At 35.7% G+C, this 18,014-nt stretch overlaps 1 protein-coding gene and 1 pseudogene across 1 annotated transcript; one reads left to right on the top strand and one right to left on the bottom strand.

Moving 5' to 3' along the window:
* The first annotated feature begins 9,977 nt into the window (after positions 1 to 9,977).
* LOC140037996 (uncharacterized) lies at positions 9,978 to 13,133 on the top strand. Its single transcript, XM_072083182.1, has 3 exons — positions 9,978 to 11,866; positions 11,990 to 12,000; positions 12,122 to 13,133. The coding sequence occupies exons 1-3, from the start codon at positions 10,920 to 10,922 to the stop codon at positions 12,919 to 12,921; spliced, it is 1,758 nt and encodes a 585-aa protein (XP_071939283.1). The 5' UTR covers positions 9,978 to 10,919; the 3' UTR covers positions 12,922 to 13,133.
* A 1,974-nt stretch (positions 13,134 to 15,107) lies between these two features.
* Positions 15,108 to 17,307, bottom strand: LOC113735983 (inositol transporter 4-like; annotated as a pseudogene).
* Positions 17,308 to 18,014: the final 707 nt, after the last annotated feature.

Raw genomic sequence — 18,014 nt, 5'->3', positions numbered from 1 at the left:
TTTCACCTTTTACCCATGCTCAGATTATTACTTTGATTCCTAAACTTTAAAATGCGAACATTTTAGTCCTTCGAATAAAAATTTGGGAAAATGACCTGTTTCATCCCTCATATTTCGTAAAAATATTCTTTTCGTCCCTCACTTTTAAAATGAAGCAAATTCGTCCCTGACATTTAAAAATTAAAACTATTACATCCCTAAACCTAATTTTCAATCTGAATCAAACCATCCAATAATCCAGTAATAAATTTCGAAAATAGAACTGATAGATCATTCAGTCAACTTCATCATATTCACATGACATTTATTAAACCAAAAAAATAAAAATTATAACATAAAAAGGCCATTCTTTGTCTTGGAATAGTAGAGTTTTTTTTTTTGGTAAATCTTTTCATGCACCGTTAGTATATCCGCTTGCGAATCTAGATGTGTATCATAAATATAAAATTTGGTGTTTAAATTTAAATTAAAATGATATGCCGGTACATAAAATCGTCAGTGTATACAATGATAATGTAGAAAAGATTAATCTTTCTTTTTTATGTTATAATTTTTTATTTTTTTCTTTTAAGGTTCATTAAATTTCACATGAATATCAAGTTGAGTTAACCAAATGATCTACCAATTACACACCCAAAATTTGTAATTAGGTTGATTGGTGGTTTGATTCAGATTGAAATTTGGGTTCAGGGATGTAATAATTTTAGTTTTTAAATGTCAAGAACGAAATTGTTTCATTTTAAAAGTGAGGGACGAAAAGAATATTTTTGTAAAATGTGAAGGATGAAACCGATCATTTTTCCTAAAAATTTTGTCCCACTTAGGTAAAATTAATGATGAAAATGAGACAGATTTTATATTTAAGTGAGACAAATATCATTCTTTAGGGATTAAAGTGGAATAGATTTTATAATTTAGGAATTAAAATAGGATAGATTTTGTACATTAAAAGACCAAAGTGAGACACATATTATACTTTAAGAAAGTAATTTAAAGTTTAGTGATTAAAGAAGGAATTCGGGAATAATTGAGCGGTGTAAAGTGAAATTAATCCTTGAAATATGTAGAATAGAAAAACTGATACTGTTTAATTTTTGGTTGAAATAAAATGACAAAAGTGGGCAGTGTTGGAAACCAAAAAGATTACATATTCGTGCCCGTTCCGTATTGAAAAGAAGAATTACTCAGCAGCTTCTTAATCAACTAGTGCTGGATTCTGTGATACATTACTCAACTAAGTATTGAACATTTATCATAGTGAATAAACAAAGGATGATATTCGATTTCTGAAATATGGACTTGGAAAGGATTTTTTTTTTTTTTTTTTTAACTTAGGAGAAAGGGATCGCTTCCTTAGTACTACTCTACTCCTACCGGGTCTTGACTCTTTGAGCTTGATTTACAGCTTTTGACGATTTACTTTACATCTTTTAATGTAGTCCACAACATTTACTCAATTATTGCTAGATATTAGACGGTATACAGGTAAACGGATCCATTCCACACAGCTCCATTTTGTGCCTCACATTTCAATTTACCAACACGATAGACCCCAAATGTTTCTTGCATTAACTATTTAAAGTTTTATCCTTCAAAATAAAAAACTATTTAAAGTTTAAGGGATATTTGGTAAGTAGGTTTTATGCTACGAGTTTCAAATTCAATCTCATTTGGATTGCTATTTTTTATAAAAAAAATTGATATATGTGAGGTAAAAAAATGATTGAAAAATATGATCACTGAAAACGTAACAATTTTTTTGAAAAAATTTGCAATCCAAACATGTAAATCTAAATAAATATGAGACGCTTATTCTTTGGATTTTGTAATTACTTATTTTTTAAATAGAGATTTAATGTTTACTTATTTATTTGTCTCGTATCTTAAATTAAAAGTAAGAAAGCCATTTTCATTTTATACTCTGCATTCCGCTTTTCTTTCAGTTTTTGGGCATCCTTTGCTGCTAATGTGGCGGTGGGGACAAAGTATGAAAATACGAAATTTCCAAGCGAACACGTATCCAAAAGACAATAGGGAAAACAGTCCAATATAGTGGTGCCTTTGCACATTTCCAAAAGACAATAAAAATGGATGGGGTGTTTTTCAAAAATTAGCTTTTTAAATATAATAAAAATTTTTAAAAGGTTATCTAAAACTTAATTTAATTTTTTTTAAAATTTTAAAATATATTCTAGAAATTCTTCTATTCTTAAATATTTCAAAATATTTTTTAAAAATATCTCAAAATATACTTTAAAAATTCTGTTATAGTAAAATTTTTTAAAAACATCTCAAAAAACAGTTAATCCAAATGGAGTGAATCACTCCGTTAAGTTTGCACATTTCCATTTCAATAGTCAATTACTTTGGATTGCTCTTCCTACCTTATTCATACCTCAGCCGTCCTTCTAGTTTCTTCTTCTACTCCTCATTTTTTCCCTTTTATCATTTTTTTAATTTTATTATTTAGACGGTGAAAATGATGATAAAGTTAGTAAAGATGTACATTACAAACTTTTTTTTTTTACCATAGAAGGCCATTTGGTAGTGAAGAAGATGATAATAGCCAATATAAATATCAATTATAAAGGACGCATATATCTTCAGTACATGGTTGTTCTACTTTTCTTTCTTTTTTGTTAATTTTCAATATTGGAGTTGATTTTACAAACCTTATTTGATTTGTTCTTGACTTGGGAGAGTCAGAATCTTCTTTTTCCATTAATTTGAGATATTCGGTAGATAAATTTATATTTGTTTTGATCTTTAATATTGCTAAACGAAAAACATTTTCATTTCTTTGGTTGATGAATTGAAAATTGCTAGACATTGTGTAAAAGATATTTCAGAATTCAGGGTTTTTGCCTTTATTTCATACTTCCTCATTATTAGCTATTTTTTTATTATTAAAAAAGTTTTAAAAAAAATCATCGAGCCGATGAACTGACTGGTTAAACCGATTTTTTTTTTAAAAAAAAAAAAAAAAAAGAACCGAACATCCACCCAATTTGTTTGGAAAAAAAAAAAATCCACCTAATTCATTTACCTGTTCGACTTTGAAAACATCGAGGACAGCACAGATAACAGAAAGGACAACAATTCTTCGACAAAATTAATGGGCTGCCCTACAAGCAATCAAGTACACAGAAGATAACAATTTGAAATTGACTACTTCCTAACAAATTTATATCTATTTGAAAGAACAATTAAAAAGTGAATTAAAGAACGATTAATGGTACAAATAAGTCACTACCAGCCAATAAATACTGCAAGTTGTCATGTGAAAAGGTTCTTCCGTTTATTTAAGTGTAATTAAAGGCAAGGGGATTGCCGGCCTGCCGCTTAAGCTTCTCAATCACAACATGTACTAGTAATAAGCATTTAGCTCTACGTGTCTTTTGAGGTGGACATAAGGTGTAAACTATTTAGCCAAACCTGCTTTTTTTTTATTTAATATTTTCGGGTTCATTCATTCAAGATGCATTTGGTAAAATTAAAATCTGACATCGTTAAGTTATTAAATTATAAATACTGAAATCATAATATTTAAGCATATTCTGCATTCAATGAAATCCTACACCGTTCGAACCCATTTAATTAATTAAAATGCTCAATTTCTCGTTATCAAACATATCTAAACATGTTAAAGATCTGAATACATTAAATAAGTTTAAGTGCTGAATTGAATTGTCAAACAGGGTTTTAGTTTAAGAAGCTTAAAATTGCATTCAAGTGTACATTTTTATTTATCAAACTAGTTTTTCACCCTCGCACGAGGATGCCCTTGGTCTGTGTTTTGCTTATCAGTAGCAATCTTTATTGTGATTTGTTAAACACGTTTATTGGGTATTTCAGTTGCAAGGGGATACGATTCTTGCTGTTGTTTATTTACCCAATGCTAGTGGCATTGCTGAGCATGTTCAATTGCATTCGACATATTGCGCTGAGAATGCAGTTATTCGTCCTGTGATGATGCAAGATTGCTTTCAAATTGGCTCTAGTCCATATGAAATAACACTAACAAAGCACACTTTTATTCAGCAAGCTGTAACCGTTCATGATTTAGCTATTCACAGTTATTATCAGTTGACTCGTTTTGGAGATTTGAAATCCCTCATTGATCATGCTAATCCAAAAAATAAGTATGGCTGACTAATTTTTACGTAAAAAGAAATTTCTCTGTAGCTTGCTTTGTTTATATGAGTGGTTATAGTTTAATAATAATTTTGAGTTGTACTGTAGTTATTACTTGGATTGACTATTCATGCTTTGCCAGCACGTACGATAATTGTAGGGAGGAGAAATGTACAAATGCAAGAATTCGTCGTTACGAATGAAGAATAGTATATCCTGATAAGCTGAAGATGTGTTTGATAGGGATATTGGGTATTAATTTGATTTGCTACTCACTATTGTTGTTCCCTGGGCTGCAAACGAATTTAATCGTTTGCGAATCGATCGCGAGAGACTCGAGTCCAGCTAGGTCAACATTGAGCTCGAGTCAAGTTCGATCTCGAACTCGAATTCAAAAATATTAAATCCGTTAGCTCACGAGTCTACTCGAACTCGATTATATATATTATTTTTTATTTTAATAATAAAATTAAAAATATATTCTTAATATTTTATTATTTGCTAAGGAAAATTATTATTTTATTTATTTTTTAAAAATTAAATTATTTTTTTATTTTTTTAAACTCGAGTTCGAGATCGAGTTTTACATTTTGAACTCATCGAGCTCGAGTTCGAATTTCATAAACTTAGGTTGAGACTGAATTCAATTAGTTCAAAACTCGACTCATCTTAACTCATTTGCAACCGTAATTGTTCCCATGCTGGTACGAATGAACAAAAAATCGGACCTCAATATGGAAGGAAAATCGAGAGCAGCACAACTAGCAATTCATGTCAATATAGCAATCACATGGTGTGCTTAACACTAATCAATATGGCATAAACATAAAAAAATGGTCTTGTCTTTCCGAAGGAAGTCTAGAATCCAAAATAGAGAAGGGAAAGGTGGGGGGCTGTTTGTGTTTTTAAACTCAGATCAAACCGACTGGTTCGATTGGTTGAACCGAGAATCGGCTAGGCTTTCAGTCCGAGTTCATTCAAAAAACCGCCCTAAATAAAAATCAGTCAAAATCGGGTCTGACCGGGAATTGAAAATAACCATAAGGACCGGGTTTGTTTTATTTGTTTGGTATTCTGCTTTTTCTTCTTCACTTTTTGACTGTTCCTATCCCTAAAGAGATGATCACTAACCTTTAACTACCCTATGTTCTCTCACGGATACTTCCATGGTGGTAATCTAGCAAGAGCCTTTCATGGTTGCCATCGTAGTTGCTAGATCTGGAACTTAAAAAAAAAGGATTGCTAGTTCTGAAATAAAAAAACAAAGAAAAGATGAATCAGCAAGATGATGAAAAGAAAACAAGGATTGAAACTTACGAGCTAACGAGTTAAGTATCTTTAAACTCGAGTTTGCTCGAGCTCGGTCACTTCAATTGCGAGTAACTGGACTCATTTGGACCTCTAGGATTGATTGAAGCTCTGATGTGGTATGATTTTTCTAATTATTTATTTATTTGACTTGTACTTTTTTTTTCAATGCTCCATTGATTTGTTAACCATTCTTTTCCCTTTCTGGTATTAGGACTGCATGGTTATTATTATGTTTGGGATTTTAAGAATGCAAAGTTCAAGACCATACCACTTTGCTGAAATATTTCTTGAAATTTTCTTTTACAATAAAATGCCTAATATTAGAACACTTGTAAATGCCTCTAAAGCCTATTTTGTGTTCGTATCGCCCACATTCTTTTAAAACCGGCCTGATATTAGTTAAAAATAGTAAAGATCGTAGACTCAATATAATTTGCCTGAAATTTAATAGGACCAAATTGATTAATTTTCTAAATATCAAGGACTAAATTTTCTTCCTTGAAACAAAAAGAACCATTTTACCCACATCCTAATTGTTGAGGACCAAAATCTAATTAGTTTAAGACTGAGGCGGAGGACAACCACCGGAAGAGAGGTAAATGGAGTTCTGGAGGGTGGTTGCCCCTCTCTTCTGCTTCTGTTCCTCTGCCGATGAACTCCAAAAAAAAAAAAAATGCAATTCCTTCTTTCTAAATCCAAATTCTATATATTTTCGATGCGAAATACGAAGGGGCAAAAGGTAGTTTTGGATGACAATCATTTTCTTGCACAGTTGCACGCACCTATTACACGTTAATTTACAACAAACTCAAAGAAGTCATTGCAGTTGGTGGAGTCAGTGACCCATCTTAATGTGATAACTTATCTTTTTGGAAGAATAATTAAAAAGTGAATTAAAGAATGATTAGTGGTACAAATCAGTGACTACCACCCAATAAATACTGCAAGTTGTCATGTGAAAAGGATCTTCCGTTTATTTAAATGTAATTAAAGGCAAGGGGATTGCCGCTTAAGCTACTCAATCACAACATGTACTAGTAATAAGCATTTAGCTGTACATGTCTTTCGAGGTGGACATAAAGGTGTAAACTATTTAGCCAAACCTGCTTTTTTTTTTATTTAATATTTTCAGGTTCATTCATTTAAGATACGTTTGACAAAATTGAAATTTCAAATCTGAAGTTTGAAAACCGACATCTGAATCCGTTAAATTATTAAATTATAAATACTGAAATCATAATATTTGAGCTTATTCTGCATTAAATGAAATCCTACACAATTTGGAACCATTTAATTAATTAAAATGCTCAATTTCTTGTTATCAAGCATGTCTAGAAATGTTAAAGATCTGAATATATTAAGCAAGTTTAAGTGCTGAAGTGAGTTATCAAATAGGGTTTTAATTTGATTTGCTACTTTTTTTTTTTTTGGAGACGACAATTGTAGTATATCCTAATCTATCCTACACTAGGGGGAGGGGGTGGACCTAAAGAGATCTAGGGATAATCCGGAGGGGACTGAACTACTACCGGACCAAATGGGTGCACTACGTACTCGTCTGAGTTTTTTGAAATAAATCCACATTTAATTGTGGTGAATGGTGGGATGGTGGCCACAAGCCCAAAGGCTGGTGGTTCCTTAATTTCGGAGTTCTGATGGCATTCGGTGTATCAGTGCTGGTATGATCGCAACCAAGAAGGAAGATTTGCTACTCACTATTATTGTTCCCAATGTCTGGTACGAATGAACGAAAAATTGGACCTCGATATGGAAGGAAAATCGAGAACAACACAACTAGCAATTCATGTCAATAGCAATCACATGGTGTGCTTAACTCTAATCGATATGGCACAAACATAAAAAGTAGTCTTGTCTTTCCGGAGGAAGTCCAGGATCCAAAATATAGAAGGGAAAGGTGGGGGATGTAGGAGGAATGAAAATTTTGTGCAAAGAGAGAGGGAGATGGAGAGGGCCTAGTTCTTGGATAAACACCAAAGCCGCGAAGAGGAAGGGAGGAGAAGTGCAGAAAGAGGAAAGACATTTGTAGGGGGTGTAAATGAGTCTAATAAAGGGTCCGTTTGTTTCGGGTGAAAATGTTTTCTAGCAAAATATTTTCCTAATTTCCCGTGTTTGGTTGCACAAAAGTTACTGAAAACATTTTCCTATGTAAAATATTTTCACTCATCTTATGGAAAACAACTTCCCTTCCAAACTTACTGAAGTTGTTTTTCGAAATGCATGCATCCCGCCTGTTGTATGTTCCAAACTTACTGAAAACATCTTGTAGTATGTTCTTTTTTTTTTTTTTTAGTATAAACAGGAGGACTTGAACCCAAAACCTCTTCCTTACACTCCCTCCCCCATACCACCCAACCCAACCCAACCATCGCCCTAGTATATTCAAAATAAAAAAAAAACCTCATCCTACTCATCCTATGCTAGTAATTAATTATGTATAATAGGGACATTCTTTTTTAGAGAACTTTCAGCAGTGAGAGTGCAAGATATACGTCACAATAAGCATTGCATGTGATTGATATTTGACACTAAATGGCCAGCAATTTGTTTATTGCTTAAGAAGATATTTTTTATTCATATATACATTTCTCCAAGATTTTTTAAAGTTAACAATGAGATAAATTTTCTTATTTTGCATGGGAACAAGTATGTAGTTATAATGTGTAGAAAGTAAAGATAGAGATAAAAGTAAAAATATTTCAAAAGTTAAACAAACACCAGAAAAATGAAATAAGAAAATATTTTCAATAAGCTAACCAAACACCTGAAAATGATGAAAGGGAAATGATTTTCGGGTCCGTTTGTTTCGGGTGAAAATGTTTTTCAGGAAAATATTTTCCTAATTTCCCGTGTTTGGTTGCACAAAAGTTACTGAAAATATTTTCCTATGTAAAATATTTTCACTCATCTTATGGAAAACAACTTCCCTTCCAAACTTACTGAAGTTGTTTTCCGAAATGCATGCATCCCGCCTGTAGTATATTCCAAACTTACTGAAAACATCTTGTAGTATGTTCTTTTTTTTTTTTAGTGTAAACAGGAGAACTCGAATCCAATACCTCTTCCTTACACTCTCTCCCCCGTACCACCCAACCCTCCCCCTAATATATTCAAAAAAAAAAAAACCTTATCCTGCTCATCCTATGCTAGTAATTAATTATGTATAATAGGGATATTCTTTTCTAGAGAAACTTTTAGCAGTGAGAGTGCAAAATATATGTCACAATAAGCATTGCATGTGATTGATATTTGACACTAAATGACCAGCAATTTGTTTATTGTTTAAGGAGATATTTTTTATTCATATATACATTTCTCCAAGATTTTTTAAAGTTAACAATGAGATAAATTTTCTTATTTTGCATGGGAACAAGTATGTAGTTATAATGTGTAGAAAGTAAAGATAGAGATAAAAGTAAAAATATTTCAAAAGTTAAACAAACACCAGAAAAATGAAGTAAGAAAATATTTTCAATAAGCTAACCAAACACTTGAAAATGATGAAAGAGAAATGATTTTCATGGAAAATTACTTCCACGGAAAATATTTTTCCAAGAAAAACATTTTACTTCCAACCAAATAGACCCGAACATGAAAAATTACTTCCACGGAAAATATTTTCCCAAGGAAAACATTTTACTTCCAACCAAACAGACCCAAAATCAAATGTCATAGTATTTAAACTTGTTTAGTTATTTTAACGAGTTTGAAATTTTATTAAAATTTAAATAATTTATTTGTCAAATCGAAATTAAATAATTTTTTTCAGCGAATATAAAATATTAATCAATTTTAAATTAATTAATTGACTAATCAAAATTGAATGAACTTTTATCAAATAAAACTCGATTCGAATATTGAATAGTTTGACTGCTCTTCCAATCCTATACATTTGTTTGGCGCTTCGGATGGTGGTGAGTGAAAAAGGCTTTTTTTTTCTCAGGCCTATGGCCGTAGATATTGGAGAGAGAAGGAAACGGCGGCGGCGATACAGTGGTAAGGGAAAGGCTACTAGGGTTTGATTTGAAGCAGGAGGTCAAACCCAGACGACAACTAATGAAACGCCACTGGATTTGTTGAAATTTACAGCATAACTGCTTTCATGAAAATGCAACTGAAGTTGCTCGAAATTACGTTAGGCAACTCATACTTTAGTGTAGTGAAAATATGATATGATTTGAGGTACAAAATTCAAAAGGACAAACCACTCTTACCGCAAAATTCAATCGGATTACCCTTACAGACCACTATACTTTTTCTTATAACCTAAATGACAAACTGAAGGCACACAAGAAGTAGAACTGCAGAAGAAGAACCAAAGAGAGTAAAAGTCAATCAGGTTATGATATTCAATCCTATGTCAGTCATGTTTCCTAATTCTTCTGATTGTTGCTAGCATTTGACATTGACTCACTGCTTGTTCAGAAGTATAGAGTGCAATTTTTGTACTTTCATATGCAAGTTCCCCCCCCCCCCCCCCCCCCCCCTCCTCCCCCTTTCTTTCTTGAGGATACCAACTAGACAGCAGAAAAAATTACAAATATACCTTTAAACCTTGGTGTTGCTGAATTGTCAGATGATATATATATATATATGTATATATATATATATTTGAAAATGGATGCTCAAATGCCTGAGAGTTGAATCAGATGATGAATTTGATTTTTGCGCTATAAAATGGTAAAATCGTGCAAACCACGAATGCAAGGTTGCCATGCACATTTTGATAGACCTATTTTGAGCTCACACTAGCTTATAGAAGCCTCTAAAACTCGACAATCCTTTAGAGGATCCTGAATTTGGATGTTAACCACTTCCGTTTACCCCAGACCTTCATAATGGAGTTAGTCCGTTTTGAAGTATTTACAGATGCTTCTACATGATTGAAGGTTTTGGATGATAACAGACAACTAAAGTCCAGAAAGGCTTGAAGAAAACTACTGCTAGAAATCTCATTGTGGATGTGTAGGAAAACTTTTGGTTTGTATTGACACAATTTACGGTGTAATAAGGTCTTTAGGTCAATCATTTATGTTGTGTGCCTGGCGCTCCATTTGATACCCTCATTTTAAAGACAATGCATCCATGTTTCTGTTAGAAGTCTCAAATGGGGTTCTTATACAGATTTTCACCTTTTTTCACCTTTTTTCACCTGTTGTTCTTGAGAAATTTTGTATATGACGAAAGCCTAATCCATCTTGTGCCATCGTCTATGTCTTTGATGCTGGAATTTGTCCTTGCTTCCTGTCCAGTTTCTCTTCTTTACAGCTGGATTGCCATTGTGAATAAAGAGAGGAAAGGAGAGGAAAGAACCAAAAAGTTGCATGGCCTTCCCCATTCCAGACAGAGTAAAGAGGCTATGGGATGAGTGGAATCTTCGTGCTGCTGTTCTCATCAGTCTTTTTTTCCAAGTGGTGTTAATATGCTGTGCAGCATCACGTTAAAGAACAGGAAACATGATAGTGACTGCTACCATCTGGTTATTTTATCTGCTTGCTGATTGGTTTGCAGCTTTTGCTGTTGGACTCATCTCCAACGGTCAAAGTAATAATTGTCCTGAGAAATTTGCAGTAAATCAAGACCTTGCAGCATTTTGGGCTCCATTTCTATTGCTACATCTTGGTGGCCCTGATAATATTACCGCCTTCTCGCTTGAAGACAATGAGCTGTGGATTAGGCATCTGCTTGGGCTTATCATTCAGTTTTCTGCTGTTGCTTATGTTTTTTCACAGTCCCTGCGTAACATATTCTATGTCCCCACAATACTCTTGATTTTTGCTGGAACTATTAAATATGCTGAGCGAACACGGGCTTTATATTTAGCTTGTTTGGGTAATATTAAGGATTCTATGCTTCCACTGCCAGATGCTGGACCAAACTATGCCCAGCTTATGGAGGAGTACTCATCTAAGGAAGCTGCTCAAGTTCCAGTTGAGATAGAGATAGTAAAGGAACATGACAGAGGCACTCAGACTTCTGCAAATCAAGAAGAAGAGAATTTGAGTCCTGAAGACATCAGTGATATAGATATTGTGCAAAATGGGCATGAATTGTTTACCACTTTTAGGGGCCTGATTGTTGACCATATGTTTAGCTTTCATGAGCGCAGTAAGAGCAGAAAATTTTTCTTCCAAAGGTCTGCATTTGATGCTTTCAGAGTAATGGAGCTCAATTTCATATATGATACTCTCTACACTAAGATGGCTGTGGTACACAGTAAAAACGGTTATTGTCTTCGATTGATCTGCTCTATACTTATAGTGCTTTCTTTTGAGAGATTTGCATCACATCATAAACCCGATATTAACCATTTTGATGTTGCTACTACCTACATTTTGCTTTCGGGTGCTGTTCTCTTGGATTTTGTAGCTTTACTAAGCTCATTTTCTCAGACTGGACCATAGTCAAGCTTAAGAATCTCACAGTCAAAACAACTGTATATGCAGTCCGTGAAAAGCTGTCATGTTCCAAAAGGTGGTCTAATACCCTTTGGCAATGTAACTTGATAAACTTTTGTGTGAATCAGCGTTGGAGATGGTTAGATATTGCAGCTGAAACCGTTGGAATCAAGGATGTTCTTGATGAAATGTACTACAAGGAGGACATTGTCATTCCAGAGGACTTAAAGGATTTCATCTTTATTGAGCTCAAGGTTAAGCTACCAAAGCAAAAACCACAAATGTTGCTAAAGAGATATACTCAGCAAGAGGTGATTTGGCACTGTTGGATTACACCAATCACTACCCATATCCCATCATTTCATCAAGTGTAGGTGACGAAGTTGAATACGATGAGAGCCTGTTGCTGTGGCATTTTGCCACTGAGCTATGCTATTGCACGAGTCCTGATGATGGCAATTCCAATCGCAATTATTGTAAGCTTATATCTGATTATATGTTGTATCTTTTGGTTATGAGGCCTAATTTGATGTCTGCAGTTTCTGGCATTGGACAAATTCGATTTCGGGACACATGTGAAGAAGCTAAGAAGTTCTTCAGCAGGTGGAAATCAGAACTAATTATAAGAACCCCAGGCTTGGGAATTTGCAGAAAATTGATCACCTGCTGCATAGCCCAGAATGGATTAACTGGAAGAGAATCAAGTTCAGCAAATCGAAAAAGAAATGCATGCGAAAAGCTACTTAATGTAAATGCTCTTGTTAAAGCCATTGAGGTGAAGGGAGATAGAAGCAAATCAATATTGTTCGATGCCTGTAGGCTTGCAAAGGATTTGAAAAAGTTGAATGATAAGAAAAGGTGGGCGATAATGAGTAAAGTGTGGGTGGAACTGTTGTCCTATGCTGCCAGTCACTGCCGAGCAAATGCTCATGCTGAGCAGCTCAGTAAAGGTGGTCAGCTCATTACTTTTGTCTGGATACTGATGGCTCATTTTGGATTGGGAGAGCAATTCCGAATTGAGGCGGGACATGCAAGAGCAAAACTGATTGTCGGAAAATAGCAACTAAGAGTGACCAATTTCATTCTAGCTGTAAAATGAAAGAGTCCTCCAACTTGGATGTACTCCTTGACTTAGGTGAGATTTGTGCGTTGCAAAAGACTTCCCTTATCCCTTTTTTTCTTTTGAGTTTCAATTTCAGAGCCACAATTCACACTAGTGCTTTTTATAAGATGTGCTGATTTATCTTATGTTTCCTGTGGCTTTGGTATCAAGTGAGCATTATGTGAAGTTTTTTCATATGTCATTCACACACATTAGGATGTGTGTTCCAATATGTTGCCTGTGCTTTTCTTTCTCTGTTTGAAATACGAAAATACTTTTATGACAAAAACATGAAAAGCTGGATTACCAATATTTCATGGGGAGAAGGAATTGCTGACTGAATCTCATCTCTCCAACCAAATAACTTGTGAAAGGCATAACAGGTGTAAGTAGTACAGTAGTATCCGTCTTGTGAAACACAGTCACCTCAGTTCATCTTCCTCTTTTGATACTGATACTGACATCTTTTGTAGAACTTAAAACTTACACTTTTCCTCTTTTAGCGAATCAACAATCAGTTATTCCATTTTTCCGAACGAATATTCACATCATTTGAGCTGATTTCAGCGCTTTTCTCAGCTCCATGTTAGCTAAGGACGGAGGTAAAATAGAATTCAACTGAGGAGGTTCTCTTATAAAACAAAGAATAAACAAAATGAAGTTTCTAATTCTTATAATCTTATTATGATTATCATTATTTTGTTTTTTCGGTTTTTCGGTTTCGACCCTTTCTTTAGTGAGTGCAGACTGCAGACCATAATACACGTCAAGGCAACTGCAATGCTAGTGGTAAAAAGTAAGATAATGTTATTTTTCCAGGCCAAACCATTTTTTTTTTAACCTCCCACCCTTCCCACTCCCAATTGTTGAGTCCAAAATTTGAACCCTCAACCAAATAGCGGGGGAAGTCCCTGACTACTTGGCCAACTTAGATTCTTCTGTCTGAGAAAACAAGTTTCATCGGCTAAAAGACTCGCATCTGAAAAGTGTAACATGTTGTTTTAATAGGTATCACGAACTATGTCTTCTGGAATTGTGCAGATGTCAAAATGTCAATTCTTTTGGGCTGAAGAAACAAATGACCATTTCTTGTCTTCCAGCATCATGATTTACACATTTACGATTTTTTCCCTCTTCTAGTAGTGCAGGATCTAGTTTGACATTGACTGATGGCGATTGTACTATGATGCATTGACAGCAAAGGGGGGAGGTGGTGCGTGTCATTTCCAGCAGAATTTGCTGGGATGCTATTAAATGTGCATATAAGACCAGGCGAATATCAACCTTCCTATTACTATCATGGTTCGAAGTCTCGGCCGAGACCGAGACGACTCGGCCGAGTCGTCACCGTCTCGGTCCCTACCAATACGATACCGTGACGAAACGATACCGAGATACTTGACTCGCCGAGAAATCGGCCGAGACGTCACCGCGACGGATTGACTCGGTCGAGTCACTCCGAGTTATCCCGAGTCAAGACGAGAAATCGACCGAATTACACCGTGACGGATTGACTCGGCCATTTCTTTTGCTATTTTTTATTATTTTTGTTTAGCATATTTTTTTTATATTATTAATAATTTTTAGAATATTAAATACTTTAAAATTTGCGTCTCACCGAGACCGCGACCGATATGCCGAGACCGATGTGGAACGTTCCGGGCCGCGACCGTGACCACGACCGCGACTTTGAACCATGATTACTATGTTAGGCTGCCTGATTTATGCTATCGACTTTCGTTGTTCATTTACCATTGACCAAGCGCGGCTCCATGGTAGACGAACGGTTTATTTTCATCAATGGTGTGCCATTGTCATGTTCTCAATTTGCTCCATCAGATTGCCTATTGCTTGTCTCGTTTATGATGTGGCAGATGAGTCTTCTTCATTTTTCTTCAGGATGCAAATCATAGAGAAATTGTGATCTGGTGGCCTTCACCTCCTCTTAGTACATTCAAGCCAACTGTTGATGGTTTGGCGAAATTAATAGGTATAGCAGTAATGGTCCTCCCCAGGTTGTACCGCACTGGCATTATAAGTTCTATGCAGAAGCTCTTATTAAGGAGGAGGTTGAGACTAGATTTTCCAAGAAGGCATATGAATTTTCATGGTTTATGGATTGAAATGCTTGCTGGTGAGATTAATCAAAGACTTAGTAGAGGGGAAGGAAAATCCAACTTCTCATATGTATCCAAATAGTGCTGGCGCTGCATCAGTAGAAAGGAGATGCAAGCATAATCGTAGTAGCAGACTTGTAAACTAGATAGGTTGCATGTTTTTCTAAATGGAAGCAAGGCACCTTATATCTTGTACTTCTCTTGTAAGCTACTTAGTCACTAGTGCATTTACCTTCAAAGGAAAAAAACATCGGAAAAAATATTAATACAAAAGAATAATTATTAGGAAAGACATACTTGGTACAAGCATATACGCGATAGGGGGTAGGAATCAATTAAATTGATCAAAGTTTACTGAAAATGAGGGAGTGAAAAAGAACGAGAATTAATTACTAGCAGAAAAAAAAAAGGGCAAAAAACCAAGAAAAACAAACATTGCCGCAAGCGAGGGTTTCCATTGACATCTCTTGTACATTTCCGATTCAGCAAACTTATCAAATCGGGAACTGAACTGTATTTTGTTTTAAGTTTTAACTGAAGGCTGAATCAGTTAAATCTTGGGCTAAGGTCTACAACCTCAGGAAGCATGTCTGAAACCAATTCCAGAATTAGTTTCTTGTTAGATTATTGGGAGAATTGTAGTTTTAGTCCCCAATGTATTACCCATGCACGGAACTGGTCCTCAATCTATTTCAAAAAGTAAATTTGGTCCCTAATCTATCCAATTTTGCGTAAAATTGGACAATTGACAGATTCCTTCCAATTGAGTAACGGAATGTGGCGCGTGCTATCACTGTACTAGAACGTGTAAGTGGTTCCAATTTTGCTGTCCACTGCAACGGGGCAAAAAGAAAATAAGAAAGAGGAATTGGAAGAATGAGGGTATATAACAAGCGGGAGGAATCAGAAAGAAAAGAACCACACACCAAGTGATCACAAGCCTCCTCCTTCCATATCTATCAACAAAACACATACTAATGATGGGCCCAATTGCGTTGAGACCAGAAGTGATGAGGGACAGTGCAAAAGCAGTCCGGTTTGAAGCAAAACCAGCGAACTATTTTATGCTTGGACTATAATACATGACAGTATTGATGCCAACAAATTGCTGAGCCACCTGAACTGTAATCCCAGCATATAGTCCCCTCCGGAAAACAGGATAACTCAAGGTTTGCCTTACTTTTGAAAGCAAGCTGCCTTCTCTTACAAAACCTTGTTGGCCCATTTCCTCATCAACTGATGATTTCAGGGCCTGCATTTCCTCCTCAACTTCCTCAGTAGGATAAATCCTCTGTAATATGGATTTGGCCTCGTCAACTTTACCCTGTTTGGCAAAGGGGAGTCACAAATGACAAAAGGCAAAAGCAGACTGTGGCGATAAAAATGTAATCGAGTAAAGAGCGGCTTCTTTCTTTATGCATTGGACAACAACGGAGCAAGAAGATGGCCAATTCTTACATGGGTGAAAGCCAAATTGATAAGATTGGAAAGAAACTGGCCTCCGGTAATTAAGAAACCATTTGTGCTAACAAGAGCACCTCTGATTCTGTGGGGTGAGGCTTCTGAAATGTAAAGAGGCTCAGTCATGGATGCTATCCCAACCCCTAAGCCAACAAATATTCTCCCAACAATGATCATCCAGGGAGCTTGAGAAACGGCCATAACGATAGCTCCAACAAAGAAGAGAATATCAGCGGCCAAAATGGAGATTTTGCGACCGAATTTGTCATTGATCCATTCGCCAAATGCAGCACCAAGAATAGCTCCTGCAACAGCCATGCTGACAATTGTCTCCTAAAATTTTTGAACAAGAACAGTTTACCTGGAGTAGTAGTAATTGAACAAGGAGAAATTCTTGAGAGAGGATGATGGAAAGTGGAAGAAAGTCGTGGTACCTGGAGCCATGTCTTCCCGTCAACAGCTTTGAAGTCATCTCTAATGTAAAGGAGGGCACCAGAAATAACTCCTGCAGCAAATTAGGGATGCAACTTGCAAGAGGCGAATAAAAATGGATGCAATCTTCTGTGAATGAAGCACGAGGGGGGTGGGTGGGGTGGCTTTCTGGATTACCTGTGTCATAACCAAAGAGGAGACCTCCAATTCCAGCGGATAAGGCCAATCTCATGATGTAGGGTGTCTTCCATATTGTGCGCCAGCACTCCGTGAATTCAGTTCTGCCGGCTTTTGAGACTCCCCCTTCAACCATCTTGATTAAATTTTCTTTTTCTTCTTCAATGTTGCTTGTTGCAGAAGAAGACCTGAGGGGCTCTTGGAAACTTGCACTAAAGAAAGAAAGAAAGGCCGAAAAAAAAAAGAAAAAAGAGAGAATGGTATGTGAGTTCTGAGCTGGGACTGACCAAAGTAGGCTTGAATTATTCTTCTCCTCTCTCCTTCGGCCGCTTCCCCTTTTTGTGTTTAACTTGGAAGAGAGCAAGGTGACCGCCTTCTCACCTCTCTCCGGTCCGGAACTGGAAGCCAACGTTACAGAATTCTTGAGAGCAAGGTGACCGCCTTCTCACCTCAATTTATATGTCGAGCAAAGATTTCATAATGGATGCTTTGAATATTAGTACACTTGGTGTGTGGTTCTTTTCTTTCTGATTACTCCCGCCTGCTATATACCCTCCTTCCAATTCTTCTTTCTTATTTCCTTTTTGCCCCGTTGCAGGGGCCAGCAAAATTGGAACCACTTGAACGTTCTGGTACAGTGAGTGCACTGCATGCACCAAATTTCGTTACTGAATTTGAAAGAATTTGTCAATTGTCCAATTTTACACAAAATTAGATAGATTAGGGACCAAATTTACTTTTTGAAATAGATTGAGGATCAATTCCGCGCATGGGTAATACATTGGGGACTAAAACTACAATTCTCCATAGATTATTTATGTATGTCGAGCACCTGTAGTTTGCGATAGACTTGGAGTTTTTCTC

Source organism: Coffea arabica, chromosome 3c (assembly GCF_036785885.1).
Source record: "Coffea arabica cultivar ET-39 chromosome 3c, Coffea Arabica ET-39 HiFi, whole genome shotgun sequence".
Taxonomy (NCBI): domain Eukaryota; kingdom Viridiplantae; phylum Streptophyta; class Magnoliopsida; order Gentianales; family Rubiaceae; genus Coffea; species Coffea arabica.
This window is presented reverse-complemented; position numbering and strand designations above follow the sequence as displayed.